This window comes from Nyctereutes procyonoides, unplaced genomic scaffold, assembly GCF_905146905.1.
Source record: "Nyctereutes procyonoides isolate TBG_1078 unplaced genomic scaffold, NYPRO_anot_genome, whole genome shotgun sequence".
In the NCBI taxonomy this organism is placed as follows: Eukaryota; Metazoa; Chordata; class Mammalia; order Carnivora; family Canidae; genus Nyctereutes; species Nyctereutes procyonoides.
The window spans coordinates 45730591-45751215 of record NW_026575146.1 but is presented as its reverse complement, the minus strand read 5'-3'; the positions used below and the strand labels follow the sequence as shown (position 1 = coordinate 45751215).

General features: G+C 44.5%; 1 protein-coding gene across 7 annotated transcripts in view; it reads left to right on the top strand.

Annotated features, from left to right (window-relative positions):
- The first annotated feature begins 3358 nt into the window (after nt 1–3358).
- The window catches only part of TLE4 (TLE family member 4, transcriptional corepressor), a 142309-nt gene continuing 125042 nt past the window's right edge, over nt 3359–20625 (top strand). For all 7 annotated transcript variants that reach the window (XM_055309728.1, XM_055309725.1, XM_055309723.1 and 4 more), the window contains exons 1-4: nt 3359–3574; nt 4431–4528; nt 5662–5725; nt 6925–6969. In XM_055309728.1, coding sequence (XP_055165703.1) covers nt 3530–3574; nt 4431–4528; nt 5662–5725; nt 6925–6969 — 252 coding nt within the window. In that variant the 5' untranslated portion in view covers nt 3359–3529. The remainder of the gene's footprint in view (nt 3575–4430; nt 4529–5661; nt 5726–6924; nt 6970–20625) is intronic.

Genomic DNA, 20625 nt, shown 5'->3' with positions numbered 1-20625 from the left:
TAAGCATCTGGAGTGTGGCTATTCTGAACATAACCAAGTTCCTATTCTTATGGAACTTGCTAACATTCTGGCAAGAACAGATAATATGGAACTTCCTACAGAGGCACCGTGGGTGATTTAACCAACTATTGAAAAGCTCCACTGGGAGCAAATAACCAACCCTAGAATAAAACGTGATTGTTGCTGGTGTTCTTAGAAAATAAGCCATCCTAGTGTAGAAACTGTATCACTCGAGTCTTCTAATTTTTGGTTCTTAGGAATGTTTCAAAAACAGTGCTGTGCAATGAAAATATGTGAGTTACATCAAGTAATTTAAACCTTCCTAATATCTGGGTTAAGAAAGTAAAAAGAGACAAAAATTAATTTTAGCAACATATTTTGTTTAAACAATTACATTCAAAACGTTAGAATCTCAACATGTAATCATGATAAATTATTGAGCTATTTCATGTTCCTTTTTTTTTGGGGGGGGGGGTATTAGCTTTTCAAAATCAGTGTGTATGTGTTCTTACCGCACATCTCATTTTGGACGGGGCACATGGGACCGAGGAGGATCAGAAAACTGTCCACAGAGTTCTCCAACCTCTTGTTTTGAGGGTGGAGAAAGTATTTGCTGAATTAAACCGCTGAAAGTATCTGGGGATGGAGTTTTTACATTGTGAAGAGCATCGGTCACAGCCTTCCTTTGCACGGGCCCTGCACGGTGCCCCGCACAGGGAGAAGCGCATGGAATGTGTTTGTCCGCTGAGGCTCGGGATGTCACTAAGAAGATCGGTTTTGCGCTCACGGTGAAGCATCTCTTGCCAATGTCTCAAGTTAGAGTAGGCAAACGACACCGAGAAACGAACATCTAAAACGGACCCTTATATTAGCCAATCCTCAACTGGACTTTTCCTGAATTCCTCCACGCCCCCAAAGGTTAGGGCCTCTCTAGGAAAGGCTACCAGCCGCGTCCCGTCTCCCCTTAAACCAGGGAGCTACCCCTAGCTCGCTGGAGGAGGACTAAGGATGAAGACGCTGTCGGCCTCGGGCCGTCCCTTCTCGCCACCGAGTCGGTCCTCGCCTCTTTAGCCCCTTTCCTAAAAACGCCCCCTCCCCCTGCCTCTGCCCCCGCATCCACCCCCACCCCCCGCCCCCGCTCTTCCGGGGCTTATCCCCACTGTCGCCGACCCGCCCTCTCTCGTGATCCGCGAGGCCCGGCCCGGTTCAGACTGACTTGAAAGAACAGGAAAAAGAGGGGGCAGCCTTCTCCCTTCTGGTCCGGGGAGAAGGAGCATCCCAGGGGAGCGTGGGCGTTTCCTGTCCCGAGTCTGCGACTGGTACCTCGTGGACGCTGCCCTAGGGCGCCGTGCGGGCACCCCCTCCACCAAGTTTCTTTGGGAAGGGGGCGACCCTTGCCCCCGGGCCTCCAGCCCCACCTCGAGACTCGGCGGTTCCGCCCCCGGGGCCCGCGAGCCGAGCGACTTGGGGTGCTTCCCCGCATAGCTGCTCGGGGAAACCGGCCCCACGTCCGGGTTAAACGGCAATCAGAGCCCCCTCGGGGTTCGGAGGGGCGCCCTCCCGCCCGCGCCCGGGCTCCCTGCCCGGGTGAGCGTCTCGCAGCTCAGCCTCCTGCTCTAAACAAGAACAGGGGCCCGAGTCTGCGTTCACACGGAAAATTATGCCGGCTCCAGCGGCGCGTAAAATTGATGTGAACCGAACGAAGTGGGATCGGCGTGATCCTCCCTCTCTTGTCTCAACAGGGGTTTCGGCGCGTTACACAAGGCCGAGCTTGTCTCTTTAAGGAGACATTGGACCCTAATTAGTCCGCATTCCTGGCGCGGCCGAGGAGCAACGGGCTGAGGGTGTCTGGGTTGGAGCGGGGGGCGGCTGGGAAGACGAGACTCGGAAGAGGATCTTCTGACCAGCGTCGAGTCTTACCAACCCCTCCACCCTCTTTATTTTGCCGCCACCACCGACCGCCACCAACACCCAGTTCTGAGGATGCAGCCAGGGCAGCGGCGGCGGCGGCGGCGGCGGCGGCGGCAGCGGCAGCGGCGGCAGCAGCAGCAGCACCACCACCACCACCAGCCGCCGCCGCCGCTGCTCCCAGGCCCACGTTACTTTGATTGACAGCTGAACAAATGTTTCCCCGGTTCGAACGCTCGCGCTAAGGAACGTCAGCCAAGACGAAGCTCCGCCTTGGGCGGGCCATCTCCGCTCCGCCTCCGCTAACCCCATCCCGTTCCGTTCATTGGTCCGAACCACGGACGACGCCCGGCCCCCACGTGGGCTCCAGCCCGGCCGGCTCCGCCCCCCTGGCTCGCCATTTGTCAGCAGTGAAATGATGGGCAGTAACACAGAACGGCGATTAATGTTCAGCCACCTCTGATTGGTTGCCGGAGACGCCTCCCGCGGCGGGGGTGGGCGGGGCGCTTGGCGAGCGCCCCAGAGCGGTCGCGTGGCGGGCCGGTGATTGTAGTCAATCTGGCCGAATCCTGGACCGCGGTCGCTTGGGGTGGACTACATCTCCCGGGATGCTCCGCGGCCCCTCCACGGACGGTTGTGAATATGTATCAGAATGTTAATGATTAGCTGCTGCTAAATTTGGTCAAAGAAGTCACCTACACAGAGCGTGTTGTTAGAGCTGTTCCGAGCGGGTGTTTGGGCTGTTGGCTGCCTTCTTCCCCCTCTCTCACACACTTGTATATTATTTTGAGGTGGTGTTCGCAGAGTTTGAAAGGAGAGAGAATTAAAAAAAAAAAAAAGCCGCAAGCGTTTCACTCTTTTATTTTTATAATCCCCTTCAATTTGGGGTCAAAAAAAAAAAAAGACAAGAAAACAGGAAGGAAGAAAAATAAGGAAATGAGATGTGGTAAAAGAAGCTAAAAGGTGCCTTTTAAAAGATCGTTGCTGTGAAGTGAAAAAATCTCCAGAGAAACCAAAAAGCACCGCCGAGACCTCTTCCGAACCAAAGAGTTTGTGTTTGCTTTTAGGAAAGAAGAGAGAGATCATTCATTCGGAGGAATAACAACCAATTAAAAGACAAAAAAAAAAAGTTTGGAGTGGGACGAGCGAGCGGGCGGGCGGCGCTGCCGGCGGGCGCTGGTGCGCGGAGCTCGCACTTTCCCGGCCCGGGGGAGCGGCGCGGCGGCGGCGGCGGCGGCGGCGGCGGCGGCGGCGGCGGCGGCGGCGGCGCTGGGCTCGGCGGGCGCGCCTCGGCGGAGCGAACGGCGGAGCGTTGCCGCGGGAGAGGCGCGCCGGACAATGCCCGCGGCGGGCCAGTGACGCCCGCGAGGAATGCCGAGCGGCCCGGCCGCCCGCACCCAGCCGCCGCCGCCGCCGCCGCCGCCGCGCGTTCCTGCCGCCCGCGTCACGCGAGACCCGGCGGGGGCCGGGACCGCCCGAGCCGCCCCTCGGACCCGGCCGGCCGCCTCCTCCGCCTCCTCCGCCTCCTCCGCCGCCGCCGCCGCCGCCGCCGCCTCCTCGGGGCCGTTAAAGCCAATGAGCCGCGCGCCTCTGCCCAGCGCAGCCAACTAAATCGGTTTGGATGATTCGCGACCTGAGCAAGATGTACCCGCAGACCAGACACCCGGTGAGTGCGGGCGGCGGGGCGCGAGCCCGCCGGGCGCGGGGCGATTCCCCGCGTCGCCCCCCGCGCGCCGAGTTGTGCCTGCGGCCCCGGGCGCGGGGAGGGCGGCTCGCGCCCCCGCGGCCCGCCCGGGGAGCCGCCCGCCGTCCCCCGCACCCCCGGCGCGGCGGCACTCGCGGGGGGGTGTCGAGAGGCAATTGAGTTGTAGCCATTTTCTTATTGTTGTCTTTGAAGCCCCTGGAAGCCGCGCCGGGCCGTCCGCCGGCCCCGCGCCGCGACTCCCCGAGCGGGGGGCGGGGGGCGGGGGCCGGGGGGCGGGGGGGCGAGCGATGGAGGAGGCGCGACTCCGCGCCGGGGCGGGGAGGGCGCCCTCGGCGGCGGCGCGGCTGGTCCGGCCGCGGCTCCGGGAGTGCGGGGCGCCGGCCCCTCGCGCCGCGGGCCCCGGGGACGCGCGAGCGAGCGAGCCCGCCCGCCGGCCGCGCAGGGTGGCGGCCGCGCGTCCCCGACCTGACGGCGGCCGGACGCCATGGCGCGAGTCCCCCCGACGGGCCAGTTTCGATTCCGGGTGGGGAGGGAGTGGGCGCGGCGCGGCGGCCCAGGGAGCGGAGCGGGGTCTCGAACCCGCGGGGTCCGGGGCTGGGCCGCAGGACGCGGGGGCCCGGGGCCAGCCGCTGCCGGGCTGTGCGGCGAGGCGGGGGGGGGGGGCGCTACAGGAGAGTTGTAATCGCTCTTTGCCTGCCTGCGCGGTGACCCCCCCCCCCCCCCCCCCGGCGCGGCCGGCGCCGCGTGGTGTGTTTTCTCCCTCTCCCGGCCTCGCCTGTGATGTGGGCTAATTAAATATTTTATTGTTGTTCTTTAGGCACCGCATCAGCCTGCTCAACCCTTTAAATTTACGATTTCCGAGTCCTGTGATCGGATTAAGGAAGAGTTTCAGTTTTTACAGGCTCAGTACCACAGGTAACGATATTGACTTTAGCTGATCCTCCTGTTTGCTTAGCTCTCGTCTCCTCCCCCCACCCCCACCCCCACCCCGCCACCCCCCCACCCCCCACCCCCCACCCCCAGTTTTTTAGGCCGCCGCGAAGGTGACATTATTTTTACTTGTGGGCAGAAAGGGCAAGTCAAGGCCTCTTTTCCTCAGGCAGGTGTAAAGAAATTAAGCATTCTTCCCTTCTCCTGTAAATAAATAAAAAGGAGGCAGAACAATCGAAAGTGGGGAGACTTAGAAAATGCTGAGGCCAAACTTTCGATATTGATTTATTGGGACCAGGAGAATGGAAGGTCGGGAAGATTCTGGGGCCTTTTGACTTCCTTGGTTCTTTATTACTCCGGGCTTGATTCCGTCTCACTTTTTTTCTGCCATTCCACTGAACTACCTTGAACAGAGAGCCCTGGGAAGTCGCCAGCGAGAGATTTCATTACTTTTATGCTGAAAAAAAAAAAAGAAAAAAAATGTTTTCTTCTTAGAGGCGATCGTTAGAGTGCCTTCGAAATATTTTTCTTTGCTGGCTTTTTAATGACGTGTAATTTTTATCTCTTACATTCAAGAACCAAAACGAGCCACTGAACCCGATCCACACTTTGCCCCTGGGTGGTGGTATTCAACTTGTCTCCGTTTTGGAGGGAACAAATAAGACATCATTCATAAGACACGCTTGATTCATATTTTCGTTAATGTCTTCCCCGAACGTTAAGGAAAAAAAACTCATTGTCACATTTTGGGGGACTTGAATTTGTGCTTAGGTATGTAGACATTATTGATGTTTGCTTGTTTTTTTTTTCCCCCGGTTTCATTAAATGAATTTAGCAAATGTTCATTTCTGGATGTGGTTCCAGAATTAAATTGGCTAGAGGTTTTTTTTCCCTTAAACAAAAACCCCACGTTTGATCCTCATTGAAAGGGCAAGTCCAGGCTGGTTCCAGTCACCCCTTTCTGTCCCACCTCTCCTTCAATAATGAGGGTGCTATTTAAGACAGTTGATTTGGTCGTTTCGTAGGTGCTGATTTAGAGGAGGGAATGTGTATTTACATTTGAAGAATGTAAGTCAAGGTCTGCATTATATACTTAGATTTCATTATGTCTTGAACAGCCTGAAGCTGGAATGTGAGAAACTCGCCAGTGAGAAGACCGAGATGCAGCGGCATTATGTCATGGTAAGAAAACTGTGTCACAGATTCAAAGTGCCTATTAGTTTAGGATACCAAAAGCCAGGAATATGTTCAGATTGCTGGAGGGTGCAGGATAGATCGCAGTCACAGTGCCAGTGTAGTTGAGGTTGTGGGAATGTGATCATTAGCAGCCTTGTAATTCTAGGATGTTATAACTTGCCTCTGACAACCAGCTTTGATTTGAATTTTCAAAAAGTTCAGCTGCGTGGGGTATAATCCTCTGTGGTTTGTTTTTAGAGATTGGGGGGGGGGAAGAGACGAACCTCATTTATGTTTTGTTTAGTCACAAGCAAAATGTTTTTGCGTTAGTGGTTTTCTTTGTTGTTTCATTGCCCTTTTTCCAAACAATCTTAACCAATTTTTCTGTATACAGTGAAAATTGTAGTGTTTCATTTCTTTTAGAGAATGATGGCTATCAAAAGACACCAGACACTGTTTCAAATTTTTCTGCTTTTTATGTTCTGTGTGTGTGTGTGTGTGTGTATTTGCATGTGTTTTGTGTGTTTTCAGTTTCTGTGGTGTTTCATTGGTTTGAGGAGTGTTGTCGGTCTTCTGTATAACTGATTTGTTCTGCCAGAATTTCTGTAATGACAGTTACACTACATATCCAAAAAAAAAAAAAAAAATCAGATCTGCTTTTTCAGAAGTCTTACAAAGCATGTTTTTATGCTTGTTCATAAAGGCTCCAGAGTAACTCATTCATTTCCTATCAAGACTTTTTCCTTTGAATGTATGAACACGAGCGCTACACTAAAAATGAGAAGCGGAACTCTGAAGTAGCACCACCTTTCTGAACAGATCTTTCAGAGCGTCAGTATTTGTATAAGATGCTTGTCATTAAGCTTGCCCACTGTGCCTAGGAATTAGAATCCATATGGTACTAAATTTTCATCAGATCTTTTTGATTCATCTGCTTGTGATGTATAAAGACAACTGGAGATGTTAAGAATGCTACATGTGAACTTGATTTTCTTAGTTTTGTGAGTTATTCTCTTAGAGTCTGTGTCTTAGGGTAGCTGCTGGTTTATTAAGCTAAGTGTTCCTCCTTAGCAGCATAGGTATTATGGATATTTTGCTTCAGGTGAGGCTTTTATGTTAGCTTTAAACATACTTTTGGGGCATTTGGAACAAACTAGGGAGACTGATGAAAGGCACGTAATTAATTGCTTTCCCTTCTTTGACAGTATTATGAGATGTCCTATGGGTTGAATATAGAAATGCACAAGCAGGTAAGTTATTTCTTTATAACCGTTTGAAATGACAGTAATACTGTGCACTTTAGAAAGTTGTATGTTTTGCAATTTTATTCTGCATGTTTTTGTGACTTTCTGTATTTTAAAAGATTACTGGAGAGAATACTATCTTTTCATATGTGGTTCCCCATCCTTTTTGCATTTTATTCTAATTTTAATAATTTAAAAATATGACTTAAAATGTCTGAATGCATATTAAACTTTGTCTACTTTCAAAAGCAGGATGCTAAATTTTTTTAAAATGTCTTGTTTTTTTTTCGAAAGGGTTATTTGATCTATTTTGGGCATTGCAAACTTGTCCTAGGAGAGTGCTTTTCTTAAAAAATATTAAAAAGAAGAACTGTAAATTGCCTGGAACCTTCCTTGGCTTGGTGTGAAAGAATGGATAGAGGGTGCGCTGGGAGGATCACGACATCTGTGAAGCTACAAAAGAAATTGATGTAAAATAAAATCCTGGTACCAGTCCCCGAGGCTACTTAGTTGGGTCTTACCAGGAACTCTTAACTGTGCTTCCACAATTCGTGCAGGGTAAATTGAGCCTGATCGGAGGGTATGATAAGATTTAACACTGGGTCTTCAAACCTAGTAACTAGTTCAGCCAAAAAAAGAAAAAGACAAAACAAAACAAGAAAGATTATGATAAGTCAGAAAGTGTTGAAAGGTATGACTCAAACAGCCTTTTTTTCTTCTTCAGGAAACTGAATAAAATGGTTTGGTTTATATTTTCCTACATAGAAAAGTAGCGTATATATAAAAAATACTACTTGGCAATAATATTTCATTTTTAGTGATCTCCTAGTGAAAGTGCTTCAGGTCTATCTCCTCAGCTATTTCAGGGTAGGTGTGTATGTATTTACCTGCTCAGAAAGATGAGGGAAAACCTAATGCTTTTCATTTCTTATTTATACTCATGGTAGATATCATTACTAAGTTTAAAATGTATAAAATGATCACATATTATTAAGCTTTTACTACTTAGGGATTCCTTTCTGCATATACTTAATGCTTACAGATAATAGATCTTTCAGAGATGACTGGGACAGTAAAAGCCATCGGATAAACCATATTTGAAAACAGAATGTTTTTCAGCTACCTTTTTTATTTTTTTATTTTTTTAACTTCATTCACTACTTAATTATGAGCACTTTTTATTTCAGCTACCTTTTTTTTTTAACTTCATTCACTAATTATGTCAATATACTAATAGCTTGCTGTATGTTAAAATTAAGTTCTTGTTTTGGCAGCTTTGCCACTGCTGTGTAGATTTGTAATGTAAATATCTACTGCTTAAACAAAATCTGTCAAGCTTATGTATGGACTCCCTTAGCTCTACCTTACAGGAATAAATTACATGAGAGATATTGTTTGTTAATTATGCTCATTACATGTCATTTTTGGTCCGGATCTTGTACAGGTTGTCTTTTTTTTTTTTTTTGTCCTCACCCCACCATCCAAGGTTAATTATCTTGGATGTCTTTTTTAAAGATTGAACCAGTTGATTAATGTTCTTTTATTTCTCCTCCTGTATCTTATTTACCACAACACTTAGTTTCCAGATCTCTTTTATACCATTTGCAGGTCTGAGAGGCACAGAACTTGTATTTGATTGTATGCATTTCTTTTGGGGTGGGGTGGGTAGTGTGTGAGATCCCTTAATTTTACACATTTTATACCTCTGTAATTCTGTCATCCTCTTCTCCAGGTGGCCTCAGATGCCATCCATTTAAAATTGAGAATGGAGTACATTTTCCCTTTTTTTTTTTCCCTCTGCTTTTAAATTCAATCATATCAAGAATCCTGAGGGCAGTTTATCACATTATGAAATACAGACAGCCCTGCAAACCACCTACTTATTATATTTTCTTTCTTTCCCCCCTTAAGCACAGAGGCATATCTGTCTTTATTTGTTTTCCTAGGCAGACAGCCTTGGTTCTTCTTGGCCTCTGTTCCAGATGCACTTGCTGGATACCCTCGTAATGGAAAGCGGCAATAATGCAGGGAAGTTGCCCTGCGGCATAATTGGGCCTAGTTCTCGAGATCGGGTTAGGCTTATTCACTTATTAGATTTGTGTCTCTGAAGGGTTCAAGAGGAGGAGTCCCCGGAGTCCTTGGAAGTACCCTAGTAATTGGTGGCCCTGATATTTGAAACCTTTGTGTATTTTTTGGTTAACGCTCCTGTTCTTCTTGGCTGCTGCCAGCCACAGAGTATTTATTTTTAGAGAAATTTTTCATTGGAACAGAAAATGATGGCTGTGATGGAGTCATGACTCTGTGACTGAGCAAATTGATAAAAGGATAAAAGCACAGAGCAGTGACAAAACAGGGCTGGGGCCTGGTACGATGGCCCCTCCCCCTTTCTGTATGATGTTCATCATCAGTCACCCTGTGTTGATTCTGATAGAGGACTATAGAGTGAAATCTATGGGGAATTTGTCATTCTGAAATGAAAGCTAATGTAATTAGTACCAATTAAAGTACATTTAGTAAATTGGATTTAATCTTAATTAAGCCTGCATAATGTTGCCAATTTTTAACAATTATGTTTGAGAACATAATTAATTTAAATTTTGGTAACTGAGTAAATAGCATTAGTCTGGTAGAATTAGTTGATTTTTTTTTTTTTAAAGGGGAACTGGGTGACATGACATGGAATTAGAGCATAAAATATGAATCTAATTTCCAGTACTCTTTAGTAGGATCGATAGAGCTGAGCAGAAGCTGGAAAAAACCCCAAAAAAGTTAGAATGGAGTGTTCTAGGCCATAATGTGAATTAATGCTTCACTACTGTCTTAACGTTCCAGCATGAACATGAAGATGACAAATGGAACATGGTTAGAAATGACACGTGTTTTATTGTGATGTCTTCATAATGGAGTTTTTTTAAATGAAAGAAGTTGGCCTTTATTCCCTAAGGGTTTCCCTAAGTGTGGGGTTTCTGTTTTTGTTTTTTTGTTTTCTTCCAGATGGGACAGTTGGACATGGTTGTTACCTTTTTTTTTTTTTTCTGATCATTCCTCTTTATAAATACAGCATGGCTTCTAAATGGGTCAGTGACCATGGGCAGAACAGGGTGATGCATGCAGTTGATAACATTACTAAATGCTGCTCCTTCCCATCCTTCACCTGTAATGCTGTAATTAAAGAAGACCCCCCTGATTTAATCTGACAGCAGCAGTTAACACTATAAAAAGTGAATATCGGATGTAGATTAGGAACAGTGGGTGTGTGAATTCCACCTATAGGAACTCTAAATGGAGATGAATATTACACATTTTGAGAACATCTCATGACTTTCTCGTAGTCCGTATTCTGTAATCTGAAGGTCTTTTTTGCTTCTGAAAAAAATTTAGCTTAGAATTTGAATTTTAAAATTAGAAAATTTTGGAAACTACAACACTTAGAACCTACCTTCACTTAGAATTCACCTAAGTGAAGTGAATACTGCACATTTATATACACGTCTCTGTGTTTATGCACGTGTATATATGTGTATGTATGTGTATGTGTATAGATATATAATTACTATTTTTTAATCAGAGGAGAACTCCTGTTTCACTCTAAGCCATGTAAATTTTATCACAAGACTTGGGCCACAACCATTTGAGTGCTGCTAAAATATTAATTGAATAGAAATGAAAGGGCCTTGCCAGCTGATAGGATATCATAATCATTGCCTCTCTGGTCGATGGTAAATGATGATAAATGACATTAGGAACCTTTTAGCAAACTGTAATAACTACAAGGAGGGAAGCAGTATGGATTTGCATTATATCTGATACCCTCTAGTACCAAGTGGATTGCCAATACTGCTTGTTTAGCATTTTCTAAGGGCAATAGGATATTGATTTCTGACTTACAAGGAACAGCTCTATTTTCACCATTGAAAAGTATTGCAGGTTGTTAAGAAGAAATTGACTTGAAGAGGCCGACTGCTGCCCATCATGGAGCAAATAAAGCAAAACTGCCGAAGCATGGTGGAGCAGCGAGACGGGCCCTCAGCAATTTGTTGCTATTAATTTACCATGCTCGACAGCAAATCAATCGGCATCTACTTCATCTGCTGGAGAAAATGCTGTCCAGGGCAGATAAAAGGCTCGGCATGGTACAGAGAATAGACTGGATTGGCCAAAAGGAGGCTGCAGTTAATGTGTAAATAAGTGAAATCAAGTCCACTGTTGCGGAGGAAGCTGTCGTTAATTAGGTTGGTGCTTTTTAGCAAATATTTTAGAAAGTAGCCTAGGATTTGAAGAGTAAAAAGAGATTTATTGAGGTTGAAGTAATATATGACTGGCATGACACTCAGCCTTGAGTGGGCTTGGTTTGAGGGTGCTGTAAATTTATTTGGGGACAGTGCTTGCACTGGAAATCCATTTGTTTAAAGTTCCGTTTTGACCAGATTTCCCATAAGAAAACTTATTTTTTAAAGCTACTGCTAGTTTCTTGCACATTTCCCGTCTTAGATTATAGGTGCTTGGCTTTGGAGGATTAGGTGCAGGAGTAGGTGTTTGAGAATGTCTCTGGTATTCTCACACAGTGACTATATTTTTCAGAAATGAATGATTGAACTCTTGTATGGCAGTGAAAGTGAACGATTACCAAAGGGATGTTCTCGCTGAAAGGAATAAACCAATGAAAATGTCACTGACAGAACTTTCTTTTGCTGTATAAATGCTAGGCAGTAGTCTAGAGGGTGGGGGAACAGTGGGTGGTCACCACTGGACTGGAATATCTCAAAGAGATTACAAGTGAAATTTTGATGACTGGGCAAAAACCCTCAAGATGCAATTAGAAGACCAGCATGTACTTGGGTAGGGGAGGGGCTGGGGGCTGCTGTGCTTTTGTGTGTGTTTTTCACTGAAGCTTAAAGCCACCTCTTCTAACGTAGGATTACTTGGCCTTCAGTAGTACTTCACAATTAATATTAACCGAATGGAGGTAGTTGGTAGTGGTTCTTTATCCCAGCCTGTCTGATCTGGACATTTTGGGGTAGGGACCCAGCTGTAGTCCTATTTAGTAAATCTAGATGTATATGGCTTTTTTTCCAAAACTCTGAGAGGATCTAGCATTAGGACAGTTGATACCAAGTTGGCAGAGCCTTGGGCAGGACCCAGTGAGCTGTCATTTTACTTGTCACAGTAAAATGCTGTCAAGAGAAGCAGATCTGTGAGGAGGAAATTTAACCTGTCAGGAAATGTGCATAAGTAGGAGTGTTTTCTGGATGGCGTGGGTTTCTCCTTTTTCTCTTCTCACACGTCGAGTTCTGAATTTTCTGTTTCTTGAGGTCTCATAGAGTATCTGAAGATTGTTCACCTAAAGCAGTGATGGTTGAGTGGAATTAGAAATTCCTCTCAGTGGAAGTGAATGTTTATTATGTTTCTGCATGTGCTTACCACTTCTCTGGGCACACTGCCAAAATTCTTTAATTCTCACAATGATCCTAAGAAAGGGATTAAGTCCAATCAAAGGGTGATTAAACAGGATCAGATCTGCACAAGGTGATATAGTTATTAGGTAGTGGATTCAGGACTTCAGATGAATTTACCTGGGAAGATGTCCTTTGGGAGATAGGTCTGTCCTGGATTATTCCTTCCAGAAATGGAGAGCCATTGAGAGGCTGGGATAGGCTGAGGGTTTGTCCTGAAGTCACTGAACTTTGGGCTTGTACCCAGAATCCCTCGAGTGTCCTTCAGTTTGCTTTCAGTGGGTGTGACGGGATGAGGGTCGCTTTCTTGGAGTCTCTCACAGAAGGGGTGAGGAGAGCTGCCTGCTTATCGAGACTGAGTTTGCTTCCTCCCTGGGCAACCCATTTCTCGTTTGTTTACAGACTTGCTCTTCCATTTAACTTTTATCTTTTCCTTGTGGCTTCTAAAACTATGCCTGAAGACAAGGGGCTGTTTGTTAATCACCATATTGTGGGTTTTTGAAGGGGAAAACAGGGAGGGGAAAATGTGATGTTTTGTGGCCTCTTTGTAGTTCAGAAAGAGGTCTTAGATGCAGGAAATCACACACAACGCAAACTTTTAAATGAAGGCAAATATTTTGCTTTTACTAGTAGAAGATCATCTGTGCAGCTTTCAGACAAGGGATATTTCCTTCTCACTGCCCCTTAATCCCTACTGGATATTGTTTTTATTTTTTTGTTTTTCTGGGCAAAGTTCTTTGTATCCTGAATAAGAATACCTTTGAGGCTCCGTTGGACTATCTTGTGTCTTCAGGCACTGGTGGAGCCCTAGTGAAGTGGAGACAGTGCTGTCAGCGGCCTTTGTTCTCAACATTCTTCATTTCACCTTTCCTCTTCTTGAATTTTACTTTTTTTTTCTTTTTGTGTTATAGAATAGGTAAAGTCCATTGGGAATTAAATGTTTAAAATGTGCACTTAGAAATTATTTGTGCATGTGTATTTAATGAGGACATTTTTACTCCCTTTGATGTGACTGGATAGTCTGGTTTATCACTTCAGGACAGCAGTAATATATCTGATGCTATCGGGGCAAGTGAAGGGGATGTGATTTTTTAGAAGGTACCTTCTCTTGATTCCCTTTCACACCTACCTGCCCTTATAAAAACCTTAGAACTCCAGCAAGGGTGGTGCATCTAGTGATCTTGTGGCTCGGTTATCTATCATTTTTTTGAGCTGGGCTTTTGGAGAAAAGCAGGAGACAGCATATATTTGGGGAGAAGGGGGTGGGCAGCTGTTTGCACTGATAATGCCAGTTTTGAGGCTCAGGACTTGACTTGTTCCAAGCTAAGTGTACTGCAAACAGAATTCATGAAATTAATATTGCTCTACTTTAAGCGGGAAGGGCTTCAGAAGTTTTAGTCAAAAGCAAAAGTCAGGGTTGTTTTGACTTTGTCTTAGTAACGGCTGTCAGTGGTAGTTGCTGTGCATCTAAAAAGCGGGATTTAGCCAGCGTTTGTCAACACAAATCTATATACCCTCTCTATTCTCATTGGGATTGACTCAGTGTTTGTGCCAAGCTCTTGCTATTTCTCTACCACTGGGCCAAAACTTTCCTCAGAGTTTCATTGTGTATCCTGTGCTCTAGCCAGCATGTGGATGAGGGTCAAGGTGTGGATTTTCTTAACTGGATTGTCAGAGAAGCAGAAGAGAAATATTCCTAGACACCACTTAGGTATTGGGTTTTCTGGTTAGTTGTGTTACTTTGTCATTATTTTTGAGGTCCTTCAGGATTTGTGAAGGGAGCTTCTGTGTTCCATGGAACGAAAGGGTGGCTGCCCTCCTGGCTCAGGTCGGGCTCTGTCCATAGCCTGGCTGGCGGGGTACCCCTCAGGTCCCTGCAGTGTGGCCTGGCACTTGCAGTAGCTCAGGCAGCGAGCAGTGAGGGAGAGAGGGATACTTGGGTCCTGATTGCTTAGCAAGCTTATTCCACTTACTAGGATTCTAATTAGGATACTGTTATTTTCTGACTATGTCTTTTGCTTCTCCAGGTTTGTGGATTATTTTCGTTAAAGGAATTTGAAGATACAAGAAAACACAACTGGAAAGCATAGTAATTGTGAAAATTATGAGCACTAGTACCCTGTAACACCCTCTCTTTACAGAGAGCTTAAGGCATTTTATATGTTCTCCTTAATCTTCCTGCTGTTCCTGTAAAGCAAGTAGCGAGCTTTGGATCCGTGTATTTATTTAAATAGCTTCTGTCACTGGAGTACTCGACAGTTTGCCAAGCAGTGTCATTCCACTGGCCTCCTTGAACAGATGACACTGAGGCTTAAGGGCTTAAAGAGACTAGCCCAGTGTCCCTGTGCAGGAGGAACAGCGTGCGGGCGGGGAGCCTAGGGTTCATGCAGGTCGGCGAACGTGCCCGAGGTCGCATAGCAAGAGTCACTGGCAGAAAAGGAAGTCGGTTTCTCGACTTCCCTTCCAGGGCTCCCTTCACTGATCGTGCTGTTTCCAAACAGCAAAGAGTGTGCTTGTTCCTGTGGTGTTCCTGGCTGTCTGCAACGTGAGGAGCGTGGGGATGCTGTTGGCCGTCCAGGGGGTGTTACGGTGTCCTCTGGAGCTAGAGATCTGATCTGGGTGCTTGTATGTGAGTACAGAGTCTTCTTCCTTTTCCCTTCTACCCTGCCCGAAGGGAGGCTCAGTCTCCATAGACAAAAGTCTGAGGCCTAGATCCACTTTTAGCCAGGTACTTAATAAAACTGGCTTTTCCTGAGCTCCTAAAGCATGCTCTGCAAGCACACTAGACTAGATTCAACGTCGTTTCGTGCCAGTCTCCCCCGTGTCACTAGAGTGAAAGCTTAATGGGGACAAGGGGGTTTGTTCCCTGTGGGATCTCTGGTACTGAGAGCTGTGCCTCTCACATGGGAGGTGCCTAGGAAATAGGTGGTGAGGAGGGACTACTCACATGCAGATCAAGCTAACCAAGAATATGTGTGATTTATTATTTTTAAGGGCCAGTATTTAGATTGCAGGATAACGAAAATGAAGTTCTCCAGCCTAGTTAGGCCTATGGTGCCTACTTTGTTAAGGGAAAAGTAGGGAAAAAGTGACAGATGGAAACAAAAATGACTGAGCTTGGTGTGCCTTTTGGGAGCAAGTTAGGATAAAGTAGAATATATGGATCTGAGTATGTGGAATCTCCCTATCTATTTATTTATATTATTTTTTAAAGATTTTATTTATTCATGAGAGACAGAGACACAGAGACACAGGGACACAGGCAGAGGGAGAAGCAGACTCCATGCAGTGAGCCTGACATGGGACTTGATCCTGGGTCTCCAAGATCAGGCCCTGGGCAGAAGGCGGCGCTAAACCACTGAGCCACCCAGGCTGCCTGAATCTGCCTTTTTAAAGATGAATGCGTCCTAACTGAATTGAAAATTCAGTTTGAACATCACTATCTCAGTAGTCAGTGTTTATCTGAAGAATTCTTTTACTATTAATAAGTCTGCGCATGTGTGGTTTGAATGAGGGTGGGGAGAGCCTGATCTTAACTACACTGTGGTGCGCTTAGCTGACTACCTTCCAGATGAGTAAAAATGCCAGTGTCTGGTACTTTTCCGGGACAAGGAACTTTAAAGATATCCTAGTGTTTTCTAGTGGAGATGGTATAGTGTTATCGAAAGAGTAATCATAACAGTTGGTGATTTTAGAGAGCTTATCATGCAGGTAATATTTCACTTAATCTCACAATAACCTTATGAGATTATAGTATATTATTCCATTTTCTATATGAGGAGACTGAGATACAGAAATCAACTTCATGAGATCGATCCTGGGTTTGACTCAGTTTTTGGGTCATTGGTGTCATAGATATTTATGTCACATTCCAAATGCTGTGTTTGAAATACTCTATTACCAACATACCCTACTCTCTCCCCCCAAATACTTGACTATCTAGAGATTCCAATTCCAGTTCTGGCCTTGCCAGTGACCAGCTGTGTGATACTTCTAAGTACCTTAGCTTCTCAGGACTATTCTTTTCTCAGCTTCAATTAGAGTATAAATGAACATCGAGATCCCTTTTAGCTCCTTTGGTCTCAGATGACCCTTTGGTTTTGCTTTGTTATTTTCTCTGACCCACTGACTAGAAATTGAGACTATCACTTCTTTTTATTCTTGCAAAGTCTCTTTAAACAACTCTTCTCAGAAGTTTTTTGCTTGCATGTTTGCTTGCTCTCAGTCCAAAACTAATCTAATGAAGCCAGGAGTACAAATGGGTATTTAAGTTTATATAGTACCTTATATTTTACAAGGTGCTTTCTCATCTGTTATTGTTGCTAAGGCATTTTCCCTATCATGGTGGAGGAATAAAATAAGATGCAGATGTTAAGTGATTAAGTTCCACAGTTAATTAGTGGATGGTTCAGAATTTACTAATTTGTATGATGTTACTATTACACGTAATATAAAAATGTATAATATCAGGGCTTCTTTAAGGTAATCTGTTTTTACGCCTTTATTTTGGCATATACTAGAAAACTGAATCGTACAATTGTGATCCAATAATTTTCTATATTCGTGTTAAGGGGTATATGTAATAGTTTGTTACCTGTTATGTAATTCGCTCCTGGGATTAATTACCCCTCTGGAATCCATAGTAGATGTTAGTTTCTTTAGCTGAGGTTTACCTCAGGGCACTCGGTGTAAAGCATGCCTGTAAAACTCCCTTTTGATGAGTTTGAGATCTCCAGTCCTTCGATTTCTTGCATTGTCCCGTCAGAGATCCTTTATTTGGGAGAAGGTTTGAGCTTCCTGGCGTAGTTTATAAGTTAATCATAAACAAATAATAGAAGCAGGGAATGTTTAATCTTGGCTGTTTTGAGTTGATGAATCAAGGACATGGTAGAGATCAGTTTCCTTTACTCTAAGGCATAAGCTCCAAAAAAGAAGAATGTGTTTTGTTACTTCTGCATTCCTAGTGTCTAAAACAATTTCTGGAACACAGTAGAAGAAACAAATGCATGAATGCTGGAATAATTAAAGGAAAGATGTCATTTTCCATTTCATTGCCTTTCCTATATTTGAGTGTCAACCTATGTATAAGTTTTATTTTTGACCTCTTAGGACTCTCGGCTTTCTGATGAGCAGGTAAGACCCATATAGGCAGTGAGAGGTTAGGTGTCTCTTTGTAGTTCTGCCATAGGTCTTTGAGTTGGTGGGTGATAGGCTATTTTAAAATTTAAGATTGGATTCATCTCCAGATGATTTATTTTTAAGCTATCTTTTAGCTCTAACATCATATGATTTAAAAATTACCAGCATTAGCAAAAGGTTCATTTTTAATTTCATTGCTTGACACTAGAGACATGCCATTTAAGTTAAGGTTTAGAATCAATTTTATGTTCGAGGAAATTTCCTGTGTGTGTGTGTGTGTGTGTGTGTGTATGAATCTTACTGGTAGCAGTATTAAGCTATTGGAGACAGCTAAAAAAAAAAAAAATCCTAGTGTTGCCAGTGTTTTACAACCTGGAACCGTGTGCTCTTTTGCTTCTTTCACAGCTGTGGCCACATCTTACAAGTTCTTCTCTAGGCTAAGAGCTCATCAGTGACTAAGTGGAGTTACGGGTTTTCCATATGTGTGTCTGACAAATTTTGCTGGTAATAAGTTAGTATTTATTAAGTACCTACTGTGTACCACGTGATACAGTAAGTGCTTCAGATGTATTCATTTAACTGGTAGCCCTTGAGGAGAGGATCTTGTTGTCCTCATTGTGTATGAGGAAACTAACATAAAGAACAGCTAAGAAATTTGCCCAGGGTTTTATAGCTAGTAAGTTGCCGAGTGGGGATTCAAGCCTGGGCAGTCAGGCTTCTGAGTCCATGTTCTTGAACCAGTGGCAATACCTGCCTCCTAAGTGACCATTTTAATATGGTAAGCTCTTTTTGTTTTGTTATTTTTAAGATGTACCTAGTTATTAGTCTGCTGCTGTGTTCTGTACACAGGGAGCTTAAGTGTTACAAATAATAGTGGGTGTCCATTTGGGTATGTATTGGTATCAGAAAAGTGCCTTTTGAATTCTCAGATCAGCAAGCTCTTTGCTCCCTAGCCTTGTTGAAAACTGTTGATGGGGAGCAATCTTCTTATTAACGGAAGCCACTTTTTCTGCCAGGTACCATCTGCTCCATGGGCTGTGGCTCTACTTCTTCAACCATATGCAGTGAAAAGAACACTTTTCTTGCTTTTTTTAAACAAACAAACAAACAAAACAAAAAAAGTAGAAATACCTGTGGTCTCTAGATTCAGTTTTTAATATACAAAACAATTCCGTTATTGTTTTTGTTTGCTTCAGGACTTTTTACTGGTGTAACTATTGAGTAGAAATATGGATTGGGTGTAGTTTTTCAGCAAAGCTACGGGCCATGCATAAGACCATTGAATTGGTTTAGCTACTCAGGTTGAAAAAAAAAAAAACAATTTTTTTTTTTTTTTTTGAATGAACAGGTGCACTGGGTTAGTGAACCAGTCAGTTCACCTTATTGCAGATTTTCATTGCTGGCTCCTGGCCTGATGGTCACAGGCCTATGGGGATATTTTTGTACTTCTGATCTTGAAATCTCTAGAATTGGCACAGTACCTTTTATAGCCACATGGAAGTATCCCGAGAACTGAAAAACTGCCCTCCTTGGGACTAAGAATAGGATGGGGGTCCTTGACTAGGATTTAAAGGATCCACTTGAAATTCTTTGCAAAATTATGCCTTTTTCTGTGGGAGAGGAGTCCATAAGCATTGATCCAGTGAGGAAACCGAGACCCAAATCAAAGAGTTTGAGAACTACTTCTCTAGAGCAGGTCTCAAACTGGGCAGTTTCTTTCTCCCAAGGACATTTTTGGAAGTGTCTGGGTATTTCTGCCACAATTTAGAGATGCAACTGGTGTGGAATGTGTAGAGGCCAAATTATTCATACCTGGATTCTCTCGTTAATTCATTCAGTTTGAGGGACTATGTCATGCCATGCTTGTCTTTTCAGAGTTTCTTGTGATGATAAGCAGAGGAGCGTTGGTAGTGGGTTATTTCAAGTTCTGAATGGGGATGTTACCTGGTCATTGTAATCTATTTTTTTTTCTTTTCTTTTCTTTTCTTTTCTTTTCTTTTCTTTTCTTTTCTTTTCTTTTCTTTTCTTTTCTTTTCTTTTCTTTTCTTCTTCTTTCAGAAGGGAGATTTTTTTTCATTGGGACTACAGGACTAGTGGAAATTTCTTGGCTTTAAGTGAGGCCTATTTGTCCTGGCCCCATTGAGGGTCCCAGAATTAGTCTTAGTGCTTTTGTAGGGTATGGTTTTGTCCTTCATCATTCTTTGTCCATGCTGAACATTGTTGGTCATTTCAGCCATTCTCTTGGACACTTGTCTGGCTAGTACCACGATGTATACGATAGATTGGACCACTTGAGATCTGAACATGACACCTTGGCCTGATCTGCCCCACTTGAGGGATCAGGGCAGATCTTGCTGTAAAATAGTCCTTTAGTCTTTTCACTTGGTCTCTTGGTGAGATCAGAGTGCATCATTGTACTTGTCTTTGTCTAGTCCTGGTCACATTGTAATAAACAAAATGGGGGATCCCTGGGTGGCGCAGCGGTTTGGCGCCTGCCTTTGGCCCAGGGCGCGATCCTGGAGACCCGGGATCGAATCCCACGTCGGGCTCCTGGTGCATGGAGCCTGCTTCTCCCTCTGCCTGTGTCTCTGCCTCTCTCTCTCTCTCTGTGTGTGTGTGTGACTATCATAAATAAAAAAATAAAAAAAAATTAAAAAAAAAATGGAACCCTGAGTTTTCTCAGTACCCTGTGGGTCTAGAACATGGGTTTATTTTAGTTTTGAAGGCATGGGCACCGATCCATGAACCTAAGTCTTAACTTGGGCTTACTCCCCACAACCTCCAAATATTCTGTTGAGCTGCGCTATGAATGTGGGTGACTATTTTAAAGGCTTGATTTTTTGGGGGACATAGAATTGTTTTTGGAGTGTGGCTTATTACCTCTAAGTACATCTATGTTGATTAACCTCAAAAAATATTACAGTTAACCTAAAGTGGCCAATAAAAAACATGGTGGCAATTCCACAGTTACTTCCTTGAAAAATTTTTGGCTAACCTGAGGAGGACAAAATGCTTATTTGGGCTTCTTAATAGAGAAATTGTGTCCTGCAAAATTCTAGAATGCCCTTAA